Source organism: Ursus americanus, chromosome 24 (assembly GCF_024610735.1).
Source record: "Ursus americanus isolate L20-20 chromosome 24, mUrsAme1.1.p, whole genome shotgun sequence".
In the NCBI taxonomy this organism is placed as follows: Eukaryota; Metazoa; Chordata; class Mammalia; order Carnivora; family Ursidae; genus Ursus; species Ursus americanus.
This window is the reverse complement of record NC_142150.1, coordinates 41,702,472-41,716,710: the sequence shown is the minus strand read 5'-3', so window position 1 is coordinate 41,716,710 and position 14,239 is coordinate 41,702,472. Positions and strand designations below refer to the sequence as shown.

Here is a 14,239-nt window from a genome sequence, read left to right as displayed (position 1 = left end):
TTGAACTCACCACCCTGAGATCGAGAGTCACACGTTCCACCTACTGAGCCAGCCGGGTGCCCCAGGATACAGCACTGCTTTAAACTGACTACAGAACTAAATGTGAATAGTAAAAAACATTACTGTTAATAGAGGAAAATGTAGGAGAATATATTTGTGACTCAGGGAGGTAGAAAAGGACAGCTTATACAAAACTGCAAAAGCACAAACTTTAAAACAAAAATTAGATTCCATAAAAAATTAAGAATTTCTGTTCAATGAAGAGCACCATGGACAAAGTTAATAATTTGGTGGAACAACGGAAAATATTTAAAGAGATCAATGTCTAGAATGTATGAGAAAATCCTGCAAATCAACAACAAAGAGGAGATTGCAACCACTAAGAAAGTTGGGTAAAAGATATGAACAGGAAATTTAAAGAAGTACAAACCCAAAAAAACTAATATGAGGAGCTTCTTAAAATCACTAGTAATCAGAAAAACAAATTAAAACAACAGTGCTATATCACTTTATATCTATTAGACTAGCAGAAATTAGAAAACTGGACAATGTCCGACATTGGCAGTCACTGATATACAGGGCCCCTCATGTGCTGCAGGTGGGAGGGTAGACTGGTACGGTTTCTCCAGAGAACAACCTGGCACTACTTAGACAAGTTAGTACCACATATACCCTATGACCCAGCAACCTAGCAATTCCACCCTGGGTTTATATCCCCCCAAATTCCCACAGGGATCCAGTAGGGCACACATAATTACCATAATGATGTTAATTGTAACCTTGTTTATAATGGTGGGGAGTTGAAGGCAACATGAATGTCCTACACGTAGAGACAGATAGGTAAAATACGGTGGTTGCACGCTACGGCGTATTACCCACTGATTAGACAGTACACGGCAACGCAGGTGCTTGGTGAAAAAACTAAAACAATGAGCCATGCAACGCAATTTACATAAACATTTACATAATTTACCCAAATACACAATCGATGGACCTTGTTAAGATCCACGTTAAAAGAAACCAACTGCAAAAAAAAAAAAAAAGAAAGAAAGAAACCAACTGCAAAAAGACATTTGCGACAACCTATGGGAAATTTTAATATAAAGATTACATAACATTAGCATAGTCTTAATGTTTTAATTAGAAGTAGATAGTGAAGTCCTTATAGACAAAATGACATATCTGGGATTTGCTTTTAAAAACTCCAGAACAAAAAAAAAGGTACAGGGATGCCTGGGTGGCTCAGTCGGTTAAGCGTTTGCCTTTGGCTCAGGTCATGATCTCAGGGTCCTGGGATCGAGTTCCACATTGGCTCCTTGCTCAGCAGGGAGCCTGCTTCTCCCTGTGCCTGCTGCTTCCCCTGTTTGTGTTCTTTTTCTCTCTGACAAATAAATAAAATCTTAAAAAAAAAAAAGTACAGGGGATAGATAAGGTCGGAAGAATGTTGATAACTATCAAAGCTGGGTCAAGAAAGCATCCATAAGAGTTCATTATAATATCCTCTATGCCTTTTTGAAAATTTCCACAATAAAACATTTTTTAAAATGGATAAAGCAAATGCACACTGGAAAGACATGTCTGGCAAGAACACAAAATAATACACATTAAACTCATTAGAATGGTTGCCTATGAGGGAAGGGGAAGTGAGATAAAAGGGAATAAAGAAGAGTAGGGAAATAGAAGAGGAGAGGCAGGTGGAAGGGTGCAGTCAGAGCTATGAGAAGGAACAGTATAAAAACACGGGAGAAAAGGATGGTGAACTAAATGAAAACTTCAGAGGGGTGAAAACTTACAAGGACATTAGTTTTGGTGATCTCAGAAAATTTGGGGACTTGGAAAAGGTGGACAGAACCCAAAACACAGTGTATGAAGGTGGGCAATAGCAGGTTCAGACTCTCCATTTGCAAAGCAGTCTGGTCTGGAACACAGGGAAGGAACCCAAGATAGAAAACATTCATAGTTAAAATGAGTGGAAGCTATTTCAGAAATGGGTAAGGAGGCCCCTTTACATGTTTTAAAAGTCTGAGTGTAGAGAGAAACTGGAAAAGACCAAGAGGAGGAGGGAAGGGGAGAGGTAGATAGAATTAGGTGGGAGAAATCATGAGTTGTATTAAAATTGGAAGGACAGTCCCTCTTCTGAAACGGCTGGGAAAAAGAATTCAGTGAAAGAAACATACCAAAGTAGCTGGGGAGGAGGAGGGAAGCCTGGGGGATTTGTGCCTGATGGTATCAGAAAAGCTTCTATGGAGGCACCACAATGAAGAATGGTGACTGCAACCACCCTGGCATGCTCCACTCAGAGATAAGCTGGATCCATCAATCTCCATAAACGTCTATTCTTTGTTCAAGGGTGACAGTGAGTAATCCACCTAATAGCTTCTCTTTTGCCACTAGGAGGCGCCCTTGGACCACAGCTGAATTTTGAATGCTAGAAAGTGCCGGGAGTCCCAGTTGCCTAGACCTCCAGCAGCTTGGTGTGGACTTGGAGACGCTTTCTCACCCCAGACCCCCGACCCGTCCCAAACAAGGAACTTCTCCGGGCCTCTGCACCAAGTATTCCTTTGGTGTATTCACCACGGACCAGGAACTGTGAAGGACACACAATTAGAGCTAATAGTATAATTAGATAAAAACAGCCCACGTACATGCATGAGCAAACAAAATGTGACCGATAAACGTAGCCTGGATACAGTGCCTCTTAGAGCTATCCCAGCTCTGCCATCTTTGGTTCTGTTTCCTCACCAGTGAATAAAATGCTCGCAAGGAAAAATATTAAGTTATATTTAAAGCTCTACAAAAGTTGACTACGTTTGCTTAAAATGTGGCTCTTCTGCGTCTCTAAAATGTTGACCCAAGCTACCAAACTGGCTGGCCGGTAGCCCGCTAAGAAAGCCCCCGTTTAGAGGACCCAGTGGGATAACCCTTTGTCATCAGCTACCCTCCCCCCCCCCCGCCCCAACTGGCCCAATAGCACGATCCATTGTGATGGTTAGCTACTCCCCGGGCTTCTGATTACACCAAGGTAGTGGTTGCGTCCAGAGCCCTTCTGACGCTTGAGCGCCAACCCTCCGCTTCCAGAGTGCTGATTGGCTAGCCGGGGCTGGGGGCGGGCTGACCTCCGCTCCGCAGCGTCGTCACCAGCTGGCCCCGCCCCCGCGTCGGGGCGGCTGGGAGCCTAGCCTGGGGCAATCATTTGTGTGCGGCCGCGGGATTGGTCGCCCGGCTCCCGCGAGGGGGAGGGGAAGGAGGCAGCGCGCACTCGCGCGTGCGTGAGCTGGCGCGCGAGAAAGGGCCCGGTCGCGCCGAGGCTCGAGCGGCCGTCGCCATTTTGTAGGGTTCTCTCTGACGCGGGAGCCGCCGCCACCGCCGCCGCCACCCGGAGGTGCGAGGGGGTCTTCTGGGTGTGTGGGGAGGTCGAGGGCGGGCCGGGCTGGGCTTCTGGTGGACGGTGCCAGCCCACGGTTTGGGTTTCTCTTGCTGCGGGAGGTCCGGGGAAGACAACGGGAGGAGGCGGGGCCGGGTCTTCGGAGGGGGCGGGGCAGGGGTCGGGTCGAGTCTTTGTTGGGGCGAAAGAGCTGGAGGTTGGGTCGCTGGGGGTCCGGGATTGGGGCCAAGGAAGCCTCTTTATTCTTAGAGTATCTTTGAAGGTAATACCGCACGGAGGAGAGGTACACCGATTTCCCTCCAAAACCTCGTTGCCAGGGACACTCGAGATATATGCTTCTTGCCCCCTTCTTGAGCTCTTCTCTTTCCTGCCCCCCAAAAAGAGTATTTTGAGACATAAAAGAGCCAGCCCTGTTATTTAAATGCTCATTTCACGGAGATGATAGACTGCAGTGCATGCTGACCCCGACCTGTTGGGGTGTCACACATATCTCACACTCATGTACAAACCTTTCCTCTCTATTAAGAAAAAAATAAGGAACGTTTATGAGAGGGTCTTGAATCTTAAAGGTACCAAGAATTTCTTTGGAGGATTAAACCAAAATGCAGTGCACTGAAATTTCCCACTCCACCCCTAACTTTTGGGAATCTTATTTCCTCCCTCCCAGGCTCTTGTCAGGATGGTGAAGCTGTTCATCGGAAACCTGCCCCGGGAGGCCACAGAGCAGGAGATCCGCTCACTCTTCGAGCAGTATGGGAAGGTGCTGGAATGTGACATCATTAAGAACTACGGCTTTGTGCACATAGAGGACAAGACGGCGGCCGAGGATGCCATACGCAACCTGCACCACTACAAGCTGCACGGGGTGAACATCAACGTGGAAGCCAGCAAGAATAAGAGCAAAGCCTCCACAAAGTTACATGTGGGCAACATCAGTCCCACCTGTACCAACCAGGAGCTTCGGGCCAAGTTTGAGGAGTATGGTCCAGTCATCGAATGTGACATCGTGAAAGATTATGCCTTCGTACACATGGAGCGGGCAGAGGACGCAGTGGAGGCCATCAGGGGCCTTGACAACACAGAGTTTCAAGGTGAACTGCTCTGGGGTCTGGGTGGCAGAACTGAGTAGTGGGGTCTCAGGTCAAGACAGAGACAAGAACATGGGACCAGGCGGCTGGCAGGGGGTGTCTTCCATTCTGTTTTAGCTGGATATACTAGAAAGATCGCATGTTTACCCTTCTTCACTACAGTTTACTCTTGGAGAAGCAAACACTCCCCTTTCAGATTTATTTGCTAGGATCTTCCTCAACAATTGTGTAGAGTCCCCCACTGGGTTACTTTGTCCCACAGCCTTCATTCATTTGAGTGCTGTTGGAAGTTTAATCTTCCTGGGCAAATGAGTACCTCATGGGAGAAGGGAGGATAAGTCTGTGGATTACCTGCTGCTTTTGTTATGATCAGAAAGCCTTATGTTTGAGAATTTAAATGCTTAGGATTTATACTCTTTACAGCCTGGGGTGATAGGTTGTTGTGGGAAAGAGGAACAGAGACATCTAGAGGGATCCCTGTATTATAAATCTGGATGGTGAACCTGGATTTGGGGAAGTACCTTATGAGTGCTCAAATTTGTTCAGTCTGTGAACTATACAAGCAGGGTCCAAATCTATGCCATTGGACTATTCTCTTCCACCTACTATTATTTACTCCTAATGGGAAAAAAAAGAAAAATTTTTAAAAATACTAGGTTGAATGAGATGATGGTCCTGCTTCTGAAAGGTTCCAGTAAGGGTGTCATGAAGCATATTGTATAATTTTACAAATTATAAAGATACATAGGTTATCATTAATACCTCGAGGTTGTCTGAAGACTCCACTGTGCTGTCTAATATGGTAGCCCCTAGGCACATGTGGCTATTAAATAAATTTTAAATTTCAGTTTCTTTAGTTCTACTGCACACATTTAAAGCACTCAGAAGTCACATGAGGCTACTGGTGACCGTATTAGTGTAAATAGAGAACATTTCCATCATTATGGAAAGTTCTGTTGGGCAGCGCTGTTCTACAAGATTTCTGTTGACAGTGTCGTCTTGAGCCACACATTTACAGCCACTTCTCAGGTTCATAAGTTAACACCATTTTTTCTGAGTGCCACTAAAAGGTTTGTTGAGAAGTACTTAAGTGTCCTGCTAAACCTAGAAAATAGTGAGAAAAGAAATGGCAGAAGAGGAAAAGTTGACCAGAAAAGGGTAAGAAAGTTTGCAAATAGTGTAGATTGCAAATGGTGCGTCAGATCTCTCTGGTCTCGGCCAGTGGTGTCCTGGCCTTTAGCTCCTTTCTAAAGCATAGGGCAAAAGTCATAGATAACTTGCTACCACTAATGAGTTGTGTGACTTTGGACAAGTGTTTTAACCTCTCTGCGTTTCATTTTCCCCACTTATAAAATAGAATTAATGGTCCCTGCAGTACCTCCCTCACAGGATGCTAGTGAGGCTAGAATGAGGTAATAGATGTGAAAGTGTATTGACAGTAAGTCCTGTATGATGAGAGGTGAGTGGTGTTTGCAGCAATGAGTGTGTTTCCATTACGGTTAGAAGCTTATTTAAAATGTGTTAGTTAGCGTTCCTCACTTACCTATCTTATTTTCGTTTTTCTTTTATTATTTTGGAAGACTGTTGCACTTTAGACAGCTTTAAGAATATTCTTAATTATTTTTCACTTGATTGAAATGGGATCATGAATGGACAGTGTTAGGGGAAAATAGGAGTTCTGTCTTGACAGGTAACAAAATGTAAAAAGAATGCAATTAAAGTCGTGTCCAAACTCTGCAAAGATGTCATAGTAATGTCATACTGCATGTCTTTTTTAACATACAATTGAATAAAAGGATAAGAGCAAAAGCATGCATACAGAGGTCAGTTAATTGTGGGGAGTTGGCGTGGGAAGAGTGTGTGTTAATAAAGCAAGTTTAATTACTCTAGTAAGTGGATGTTTGAATAACAGCGATCCAAGAAATTCTTTAAAATGTTATCACTGGAAAAGAAGAATCATTTGGTTTTCATGTTCTTAGCCTGTCCACTCTGGAGAAAGCACTCTACTCGGAGTTTTACATAAAGACATTTTTATAACCAGCTTTGTTTTCTTCCAGATGACCAGAGAGAGTTTAGCATGGGATAATATGTTGCAGTTTTACAGCAGATATCATCTAGATACCAATTTGTCACATTTGTCTATAAAGTCTTTTTGGTCAGCTCCTAATGAAGGTGGCCTCTGAAGAATGCCACTTTGAACGTCTTTTGAACGTTTATTAATAGTTGCTGTTTAGGCTTCTGCATTTATGACTTGTAAAAGGAAGCAGCAGAACCTGAGTTAACCTGGGTCTTTCCAGACCTGTGTCCTCTCCACAAGCAGCAGTGAACTGAGCCACCGTGGAGTTGGCGGAGTTTGCATTGGCAGACCCTACCTAAAAAAGCTGTTCCCAAGTAATATTCAAGCAACTGAATTGGGAATGATGTATAAGACGTCTGGTGTTTTGTTTTTCCCCATATGTAAACGAGCACTAAACTGGGGTGCTATTGTGGATCAGCTGTGCCCGCAGCCTTCTCTGGGTCCTGGCACATGATAGGAGTTCAGCACTTAGGACCTCAGGTTGCCCATCTCTCAGCATTTTAATAATCTTTTCTGTGCCAGCTTTCAAAAGAAGACACTTCTATTAGGCTCGTTTTCTGGGAAATGTTGGCAGCATATTTTAGTAACTTTTGGAGGTCTCAGAAAATCTTTAAACTTTTGGCCTCTCCAAGTGCAGCAGAGTGGCAGAATTTAATCTTTCAATTTTCTTTTTGCCCTGGATCCATAAGGTAATAGAGAAGCACAGTATTTTTCAATTATAAGAACTTTAGGGGATTTAAATTAAAAGCCTAGTTACAACTTTTGGAAAGATTGGGGGGGAAAAACAATTATCACTTCTATTACAGATTTTTTAGTTCTAGTTAAAAAATTTTGTTTTCCTAAATCCTTTTCACAGTTGCTACAGGGGTAGATTATAAACATAGATGTTTATAAACTTATGAGTTCTCTCAATAAAACAGGAACGAAGATTGGATGTAGTTACAAATACCAAGGAAGAATCACTGGGTTTTATTTCTCAAACAAAACAAAACAAAACCACCAAACAAACAAAAACTGGGCCAGAATCTATAAAAGTAAAAAGCAAATTAAATTGATTTTTTTTTAATGTACTTCTAAGTCTCTAAATTGGCTGCTTTTTATTGGCATGGTTACCTGACTTCAGAATGGGAACAGTTTGTGTCTATCACGCAGGTTAATGTCATCATGCATGTTTGAAAACTAACTTTTAGTCTTCCAGTCTAAATCATAGGGAACTCTACATTTGGGATATAAATTGGGGTAGAAAAATGTGTTTCTGTTCTAAGCAGTTAGCTCGTGGCCCTTAATAACTTCTAAGAATTAGAATGGGAGTATTTAAATCTCTGAAAACAATGGGTGGCTAAATGCTACAGAGAGTTATTGCCATTTGGTATCTGTTGACTGTCAGTGGTGATGGTGGATGCTGCCTATCTGCTGGCAGCTAGAAGTAAAAACCTGAGCACTTTTGTTTTTGCTAAAGAAGGGGTTTTAGGTTGGAGGTGGCAAATACTAGAAACTGGGGTGGTAGGAATCTTAGACATTAGGGAGAACTGCGTTTGACTAAAGTGATATTACTGCACTAACCCGCTCCCCTCTCAGGGTCAGTGCATGGCGCTGTTCTGGCTGCCGTCCTGAATCGGGCTGTTTCCAACAGGATGGTGGAGCACGAGGCCTCCTATCGCATAGCTTCATCCAGAACAAGGTCTGTTAAAGAGAGAGCGACTTGCTGATCATGGAGGGGGGATTTGTTCTGAGCAGCCCTTAAGAGTGATGTGAAACCCCTGTTCTCTGCATCTGTAGTGGCTGCCTTCTGGCTAAATTTGACAAATACTGACTTGATCTCCAAAGTCTTAGGCAGTTTGGGACTAAATACTGCCAAGAATATTCCTTTCCCTTTCCTCAAACTGCTTTTAAAGACCTTGGATGCTTTCATCAGTAAGGGTCCCTGGGCTTGGTCATACCCAAGCCCAGGGCAAAGATTGTTTCTTCTCTCAGCTGTTCGTAGTGCTGGCCATTTCCTGGAAGAATGGATGTTACTTGTTTGTATGGGTGCCCAGAGGCTTTTAGGCAAATGCTGCATTTTTCTAACAAGTAGATATCCCCTATGAAGAAATGTAAGCTACCTGGCGGGATGAAATGCGGAATTGCATGGGAACACACTGTCCCTAAGAAACCAGTACTGCTTCAATATCTAATTCTTGCTGTTGAGAGACCTTGGTCAAGGTTTCTTTCCCACAGTAGGCATGGATTCGTCCTTGCCGAAAAACACGGGGCTAGGGTTGGAATCTGGAGGGTCGCATAACTCCTAGAGGTACTGAGGTGAAGCAGGTATGATTTGTGTATCCAACGTAGCCTTCTGGTGACACCTGCAAAAATGGCTGGAGGAAACAAGATGGACAGAAGATTGCCATGGTTTTTAAGCTACAGTAAATGCTGAGGCCTTATATTGCCCTGAGTAAATCAGTGAGAGGTTGGTAAGATGCTTTTCAGATCTGGCATAACTGAGGTTGTTGGTTATTTGATTTGGAAGAATTGGCAGGTCTTAAATCGTTACAGTTCTTAACAGTGGTACGTGGAAAATTTAGCAGTTTCTGTGTTGGGGGCCAGGGGAAAAGAAGGGAAAGTTGTGGACACAGAAGCAGGGACTCCGGCTACCTGATATAAGAAAGTATTGACTTGGTGTCTGAGGACTCACATTTTCTAGCTCTCATCGGTATGAAAACTTCAACTTCTTTTGGAGGGGATTGCTGAAACAGGGTCTCAGGAGCGTGTGTATGTATGTGTGTCTTACGCCAACTAGTTTACTTGCATTTGGGGGAGGATTAAAGAATGTCAGTGAGTTATAATAAGTCTTCTTACATCTATTTCCTCAAGGCAAAAGAATGCACGTGCAGTTGTCCACCAGCCGGCTTCGGACTGCCCCTGGGATGGGAGACCAGAGCGGCTGCTATCGGTGTGGAAAAGAGGGGCACTGGTCCAAAGAGTGCCCAGTAGATCGTACAGGTCGTGTGGCGGACTTTACCGAGCAGTATAATGAACAGTACGGAGCAGTGCGCACGCCTTACACCATGGGCTACGGGGAATCCATGTATTACAACGATGCATACGGAGCCCTCGACTACTATAAGCGTTACCGGGTCCGCTCTTATGAGGCAGTGGCAGCGGCAGCGGCAGCCTCTGCCTACAACTACGCGGAGCAGACCATGTCCCATCTGCCTCAAGTCCAGAGCACAGCTGTGACCAGTCACCTCAACTCCACTTCTGTTGATCCCTACGACAGACACCTGTTGCCGAACTCAGGTGCTGCTGCCACTTCGGCTGCTATGGCTGCTGCCGCTGCCAACACTTCCTCCTATTACGGAAGGGACAGGAGCCCCCTGCGTCGTGCTGCAGCTGTGCTCCCCACAGTTGGAGAGGGCTACGGTTATGGGCCAGAGAGTGAGCTCTCTCAGGCTTCAGCAGCTGCACGGAATTCTCTGTATGACATGGCCCGGTATGAGCGGGAGCAGTATGCGGACCGAGCGCGGTACTCAGCCTTTTAAAAACTGGAGGTGAGAGTGGGGTCGGTGTGGTTAAGAGACACTAGTTTCCTTGAAAGAGATCTGTGCTCCATAGAGGTGGCTAACGCCACCTGTTGGTTTGCTGTTAGGACAGTATCCAAGAGATATAAATTAACATATCAATCTTAATTTATTTCTCTAGCTTAGGCCAGAGGTTCACTTGGCCTGTTGAAGTTTTTTAGTGTATGACTCCAACCAGCTTGTTCCTTCAGAGAGAACAACAGTAAACTCAGTTAGTGAGAATATTATTTAATCAAGTATAAGCAGTCTGGGTTACAGAAACATAGTTCAGAGAACATTGCTGAGTGCTCTCTTTGTACAGTACAGCATTTAATCTATACAAAAAGCCTTTAAGATATTTTCTCTTTTACAGAGAAGGTAACGAAGGCTCGGAGAGGTTAAATACTTTGCCTGAAGTCATCTGATAATTGAGAGGTAGTCAGAATTCAGACTTAGCCGTGGTGGACTGCAAAACTACTCTCCCCACTAGAAACGTCACTGCGGTGTAAGCGGAAGAGTACAGGTTCAGGAGTTAATAATGAATGTCACAGTGAGAATTTTAACTACAACTTCAGACTTCTCACTTGCTAATATAACTACTACTTAGGTCATTAGTTTTTAGCAGAGGAAACTCTTCTAATATCCTAGATCTGTAAGCCAGATAAAGTCTTATAAGCTTTAGGTGTTTAGTTCTAAGACCCTTGAAAGCAAAATGTTTTGGTGCCACCGTCCCACGGAGTCCTTTCCTTATTAGTAATCCAGAGAACCTTATTCTGCATGAGCACTTGAAGCCATGTATCTGCACAGCCTGGTTCTGTCAGAGCCCCAACACTTCTCATTTTTTTCTAGCAATTTTGTTTTTGGTTTTTGTTCAAGAGGAACACATAAGGGTCTAGATAAAACAGGTAATTTCTGAATGTGTATAAGATCCCACTGGTGGTACCCTCAGAAATTTAATTTTTCATACTTCAGAAAAGGTATACCAAAGATGTTGGAATGGCAAGAATAATTAGTAGGATGATCTAGATAAATTTCAGCTGAGTGGAAATGGCAGCGTGACAGCTTTCTGTTCTCCTGGTTTTCCTTGTACCTTGAAATCGAGCATCACTTGAATAGGAAGCCTCCTCAAGAAGCTAAATGGAATTTCCAGGGTTCCTAACTTATCCTGTTGGTATATATGTGTAGAAGAAAATAAAGCAATAGGAATTTGCCCTTTTATGTAGTGAGAAGCAAACAGTGGTTTGAACCTGTGATACATTATATCCTGTATGAGCGTGACAAGATTGGGGTCTCCTGAGACCATCGTGTAGCAGTCTGTGTGCATGAAGTACCTCATCTTACAGCTCGTGTAGTTCGCCCTCATTTTTACTTTTAATGCGGCTGGATCTGCCACGAAATGGGATATTTCTCTAAAGGTGGTATCATCTATCAGATAACTTCTGTTTTTCTCAAATGTGTTTTATAGTTAAATTAATATACTGTAGTCTTTAAAAGGATATCGCTAAGGTATTTTAAAGTGAATTTTGACTGCAAGCAGTGGTTGTTCAACTAACCTCTTTTTAGTGATGACTTTTAAAGAAACTTACCTTCCAGGTGTGAACCTCAAATGGACTGAATAACCCTGAGTTGGTTGCAGTCCCAGGAGCCTGATGTTAATGAGGCTGCCAGGATGAAATACTCCAGAACTGTTGGGGATCTGAATTTGGGTCTCACCCTAGCAGAACTGATTCAAGAACGTCACAACTTTTGAAGTCGGTTGGTACAGATCAAGACCAAGATTTGGCCCTTTGTCTGTAATAAGTAGAGGAACTTGGTGTGAGTTAACTTCTTTTTTCCCCCAGCCATTGGTGTCTGGAGTTCCCATCATCAGTGGAAGAATTAGAGAATTTTAGGATTTCTTCTTTTGATTTGGTAAGGGAGATTTGACCAAGTAGGGGAACTACTGGAGTTATGGCTCTAAATCTGTGACAGTATGACATGTCGGTGTGTTGGAGGGTGAATGAACTGTTCCTTGATACCCTCTGTGATTGTCATTTCTGAAAACTTGTTTACTCTGAAAGAATAAAATGAAACAAATTTAGAGTAGTGCAGTTGGCCATATTTGAGATCTTGGCATCATCTGCTGCTCTGGACACAAAAACTAAATTACGGTTTTTGATAGTATCTGTGGATGCCCTTTTTGTTGCAGTGACAGTAGCCTTGTGTCACAGAGGTTGTCTTGCCTAAAAGACGGATTAGAAAATGAGAAAGATATATTTTACCACTAACACAGCAGTCTTCCAGATAGATTGCTTCTTATTCTATAAATAGCTATAAGTAGATTCCTTGGTAATTACACGGGATGTAAGTTTGATCCGGTCTGACTTGGTTTTGTTTTGTTCTTTGTTCTTTTCCCCCTGGAATACAGGACGGGACCAGGGCCCTTGTACTCGGAGCCAAGCTGCTCTCCAGGCATTGTGTAAGCCTCTTGTGTTGTGCTCTCTTTCAGGTAGGATAATTGCGGACTGAACCCTCGGGCTGCGGTCATATATGAGAACTTGCTCCGCGCGGTCCCCTTTGCCGGGATGTTTCCATTGCTTCATGTTTCAGTAAACAAAGGAGTTTGTGACCAACTATGTTTTCTTTCTTAATTTAATTCTTCTAAGTTGACTTTTCTTTCCTCCTGATACTAGTCTCTGTAGCCTTTCACTCTGTTCCTTATATTCTCAGCCTCTGAGCAGCCCTAGGTAAGGATTATGCTGGCATCCCCTTTTTCCTGTACAGTGGAACCCCTCTTATCTTGCTTTCCTTAGGAATTGAACCCTTCTCCCTGTCTACCCGCAACATCTCCTTTCCCTTTAAAATGACCATGTAGTGGCAAGCGACCTTTTACTCTTCTTTGTTAGCTCTGGACTCTAACATTGAAGCTAATCTTCTGAAACTGCTAGGACCATTGGGGTCTTGGGGGTGGGGGTTGTTGTTTTGTTTGTTTTGTTTTTTTATGTCTGACCTGTGATCGTGGTACAGCATTAGCTGAAATTTAGCCTTGTTTTACTCCACTCCTCCCACTTTTTTTTTTTTTTAATATTTTGACAAATAAACGTTTCTAACACTTAAGTACCTTTTTTGTTTGTGTTGACTGTTATTTACCAGCAGTAACTTCTGGCTTGTTCTTAGTTGTGCTGAAACTCTAAAATTTGAATGAGTAGATGCCGGAAATTTAGATGTAGAAGGAAGGATTTAGTGCGGTCTAAGTAATAGGCCTCAATAACGGGTAGAGAAAAGTTACCCAGCATTTTGACATTGATAAGTATGCTACTGCTCGTGGCTGGGTTCCTTCTTTCTAAATAACCAGAGCTACTCTTTCCACTTTACAGCCTAGCAAACCCAGGTTAGAACCCCTGTATCAGGAAAAAGTTAAGCCAGAATATTGCCAAGGACCTATCAGGTTGGCTCAACTTGACTTCATAGTATATGTTCAATTAAATTCACTTATGAACTACTTAAAGAGGTCTCCAGTGGTGGTAATATTCTGCTAGGTTTAGACTATGGCTAAAATGAATAATTGTTACGAGAGATCAGAGAGAGAACTGGACATATTTTTAGCAGAAAAATAGGGTATTAATGATTAGCAGTGACAACATTCTGCAATTAAATGTGTCTATAGAATTTTTTTGAAGATTTATGGACATTATATTTTATCATTGCTTAGGTCCCCATAAAAACAAGTTTAGTGATGGACTCAGTCCTACTTAAGCTTTAGTTGAAACCTATATGTAAGTGCTAATGTGTAAACTCTGACTACCTGTGAATTTTAATCTAATTTTATAGCATTTCCCCCACATATTTTGTACTTAAAATAATCCTGACATACAGGCACCTGGGTGGCTCAGTCAGTTAAGCATCCAGCTCTCGATCTCAGCTCAAGTCTTGATCACAGGGTCAAGAGTTCAAGCCTGGCACTGGGCTCCATGCTGGGCATGGAGCCTACTTAAAAAAAAAAATCTTGACATAGGTGAAGCGAAATTTTCCCTGTTTTTTTTGGGGTGGGGGGAGGATACAACAGTCTGAAGAGGCTAACCTGTCCATGCACCATTGCAACAAGTGGTAAAAGTACACAGGTCCACGTTAGCTTCATTCCCCAAAGAGGCAGGGCTGTTTTACATAAAGG

At 43.2% G+C, this 14,239-nt stretch overlaps 1 protein-coding gene across 6 annotated transcripts; it reads left to right on the top strand.

The window, feature by feature from the left end:
* Positions 1-3,223: 3,223 nt before the first annotated feature.
* Positions 3,224-13,188, top strand: RBM4B (RNA binding motif protein 4B). 6 transcript variants are annotated; one of them, XR_015721470.1, is made up of 4 exons: positions 3,224-3,382; positions 4,053-4,476; positions 9,404-11,844; positions 12,497-13,188. XR_015721470.1 is itself a non-coding variant. In XM_045775794.2 (4 exons), the coding sequence occupies exons 2-3, from the start codon at positions 4,065-4,067 to the stop codon at positions 10,069-10,071; spliced, it is 1,080 nt and encodes a 359-aa protein (XP_045631750.1). In that variant the 5' UTR covers positions 3,224-3,382; positions 4,053-4,064; the 3' UTR covers positions 10,072-10,080; positions 12,578-13,188. The 6 variants fall into 6 exon arrangements, 3 of the variants coding, with proteins under 3 accessions (XP_045631750.1, XP_045631749.1, XP_045631748.1); XR_015721468.1 differs by having other exon boundaries at positions 11,931-13,188; XR_015721469.1 differs by having other exon boundaries at positions 9,404-11,904.
* Positions 13,189-14,239: the final 1,051 nt, after the last annotated feature.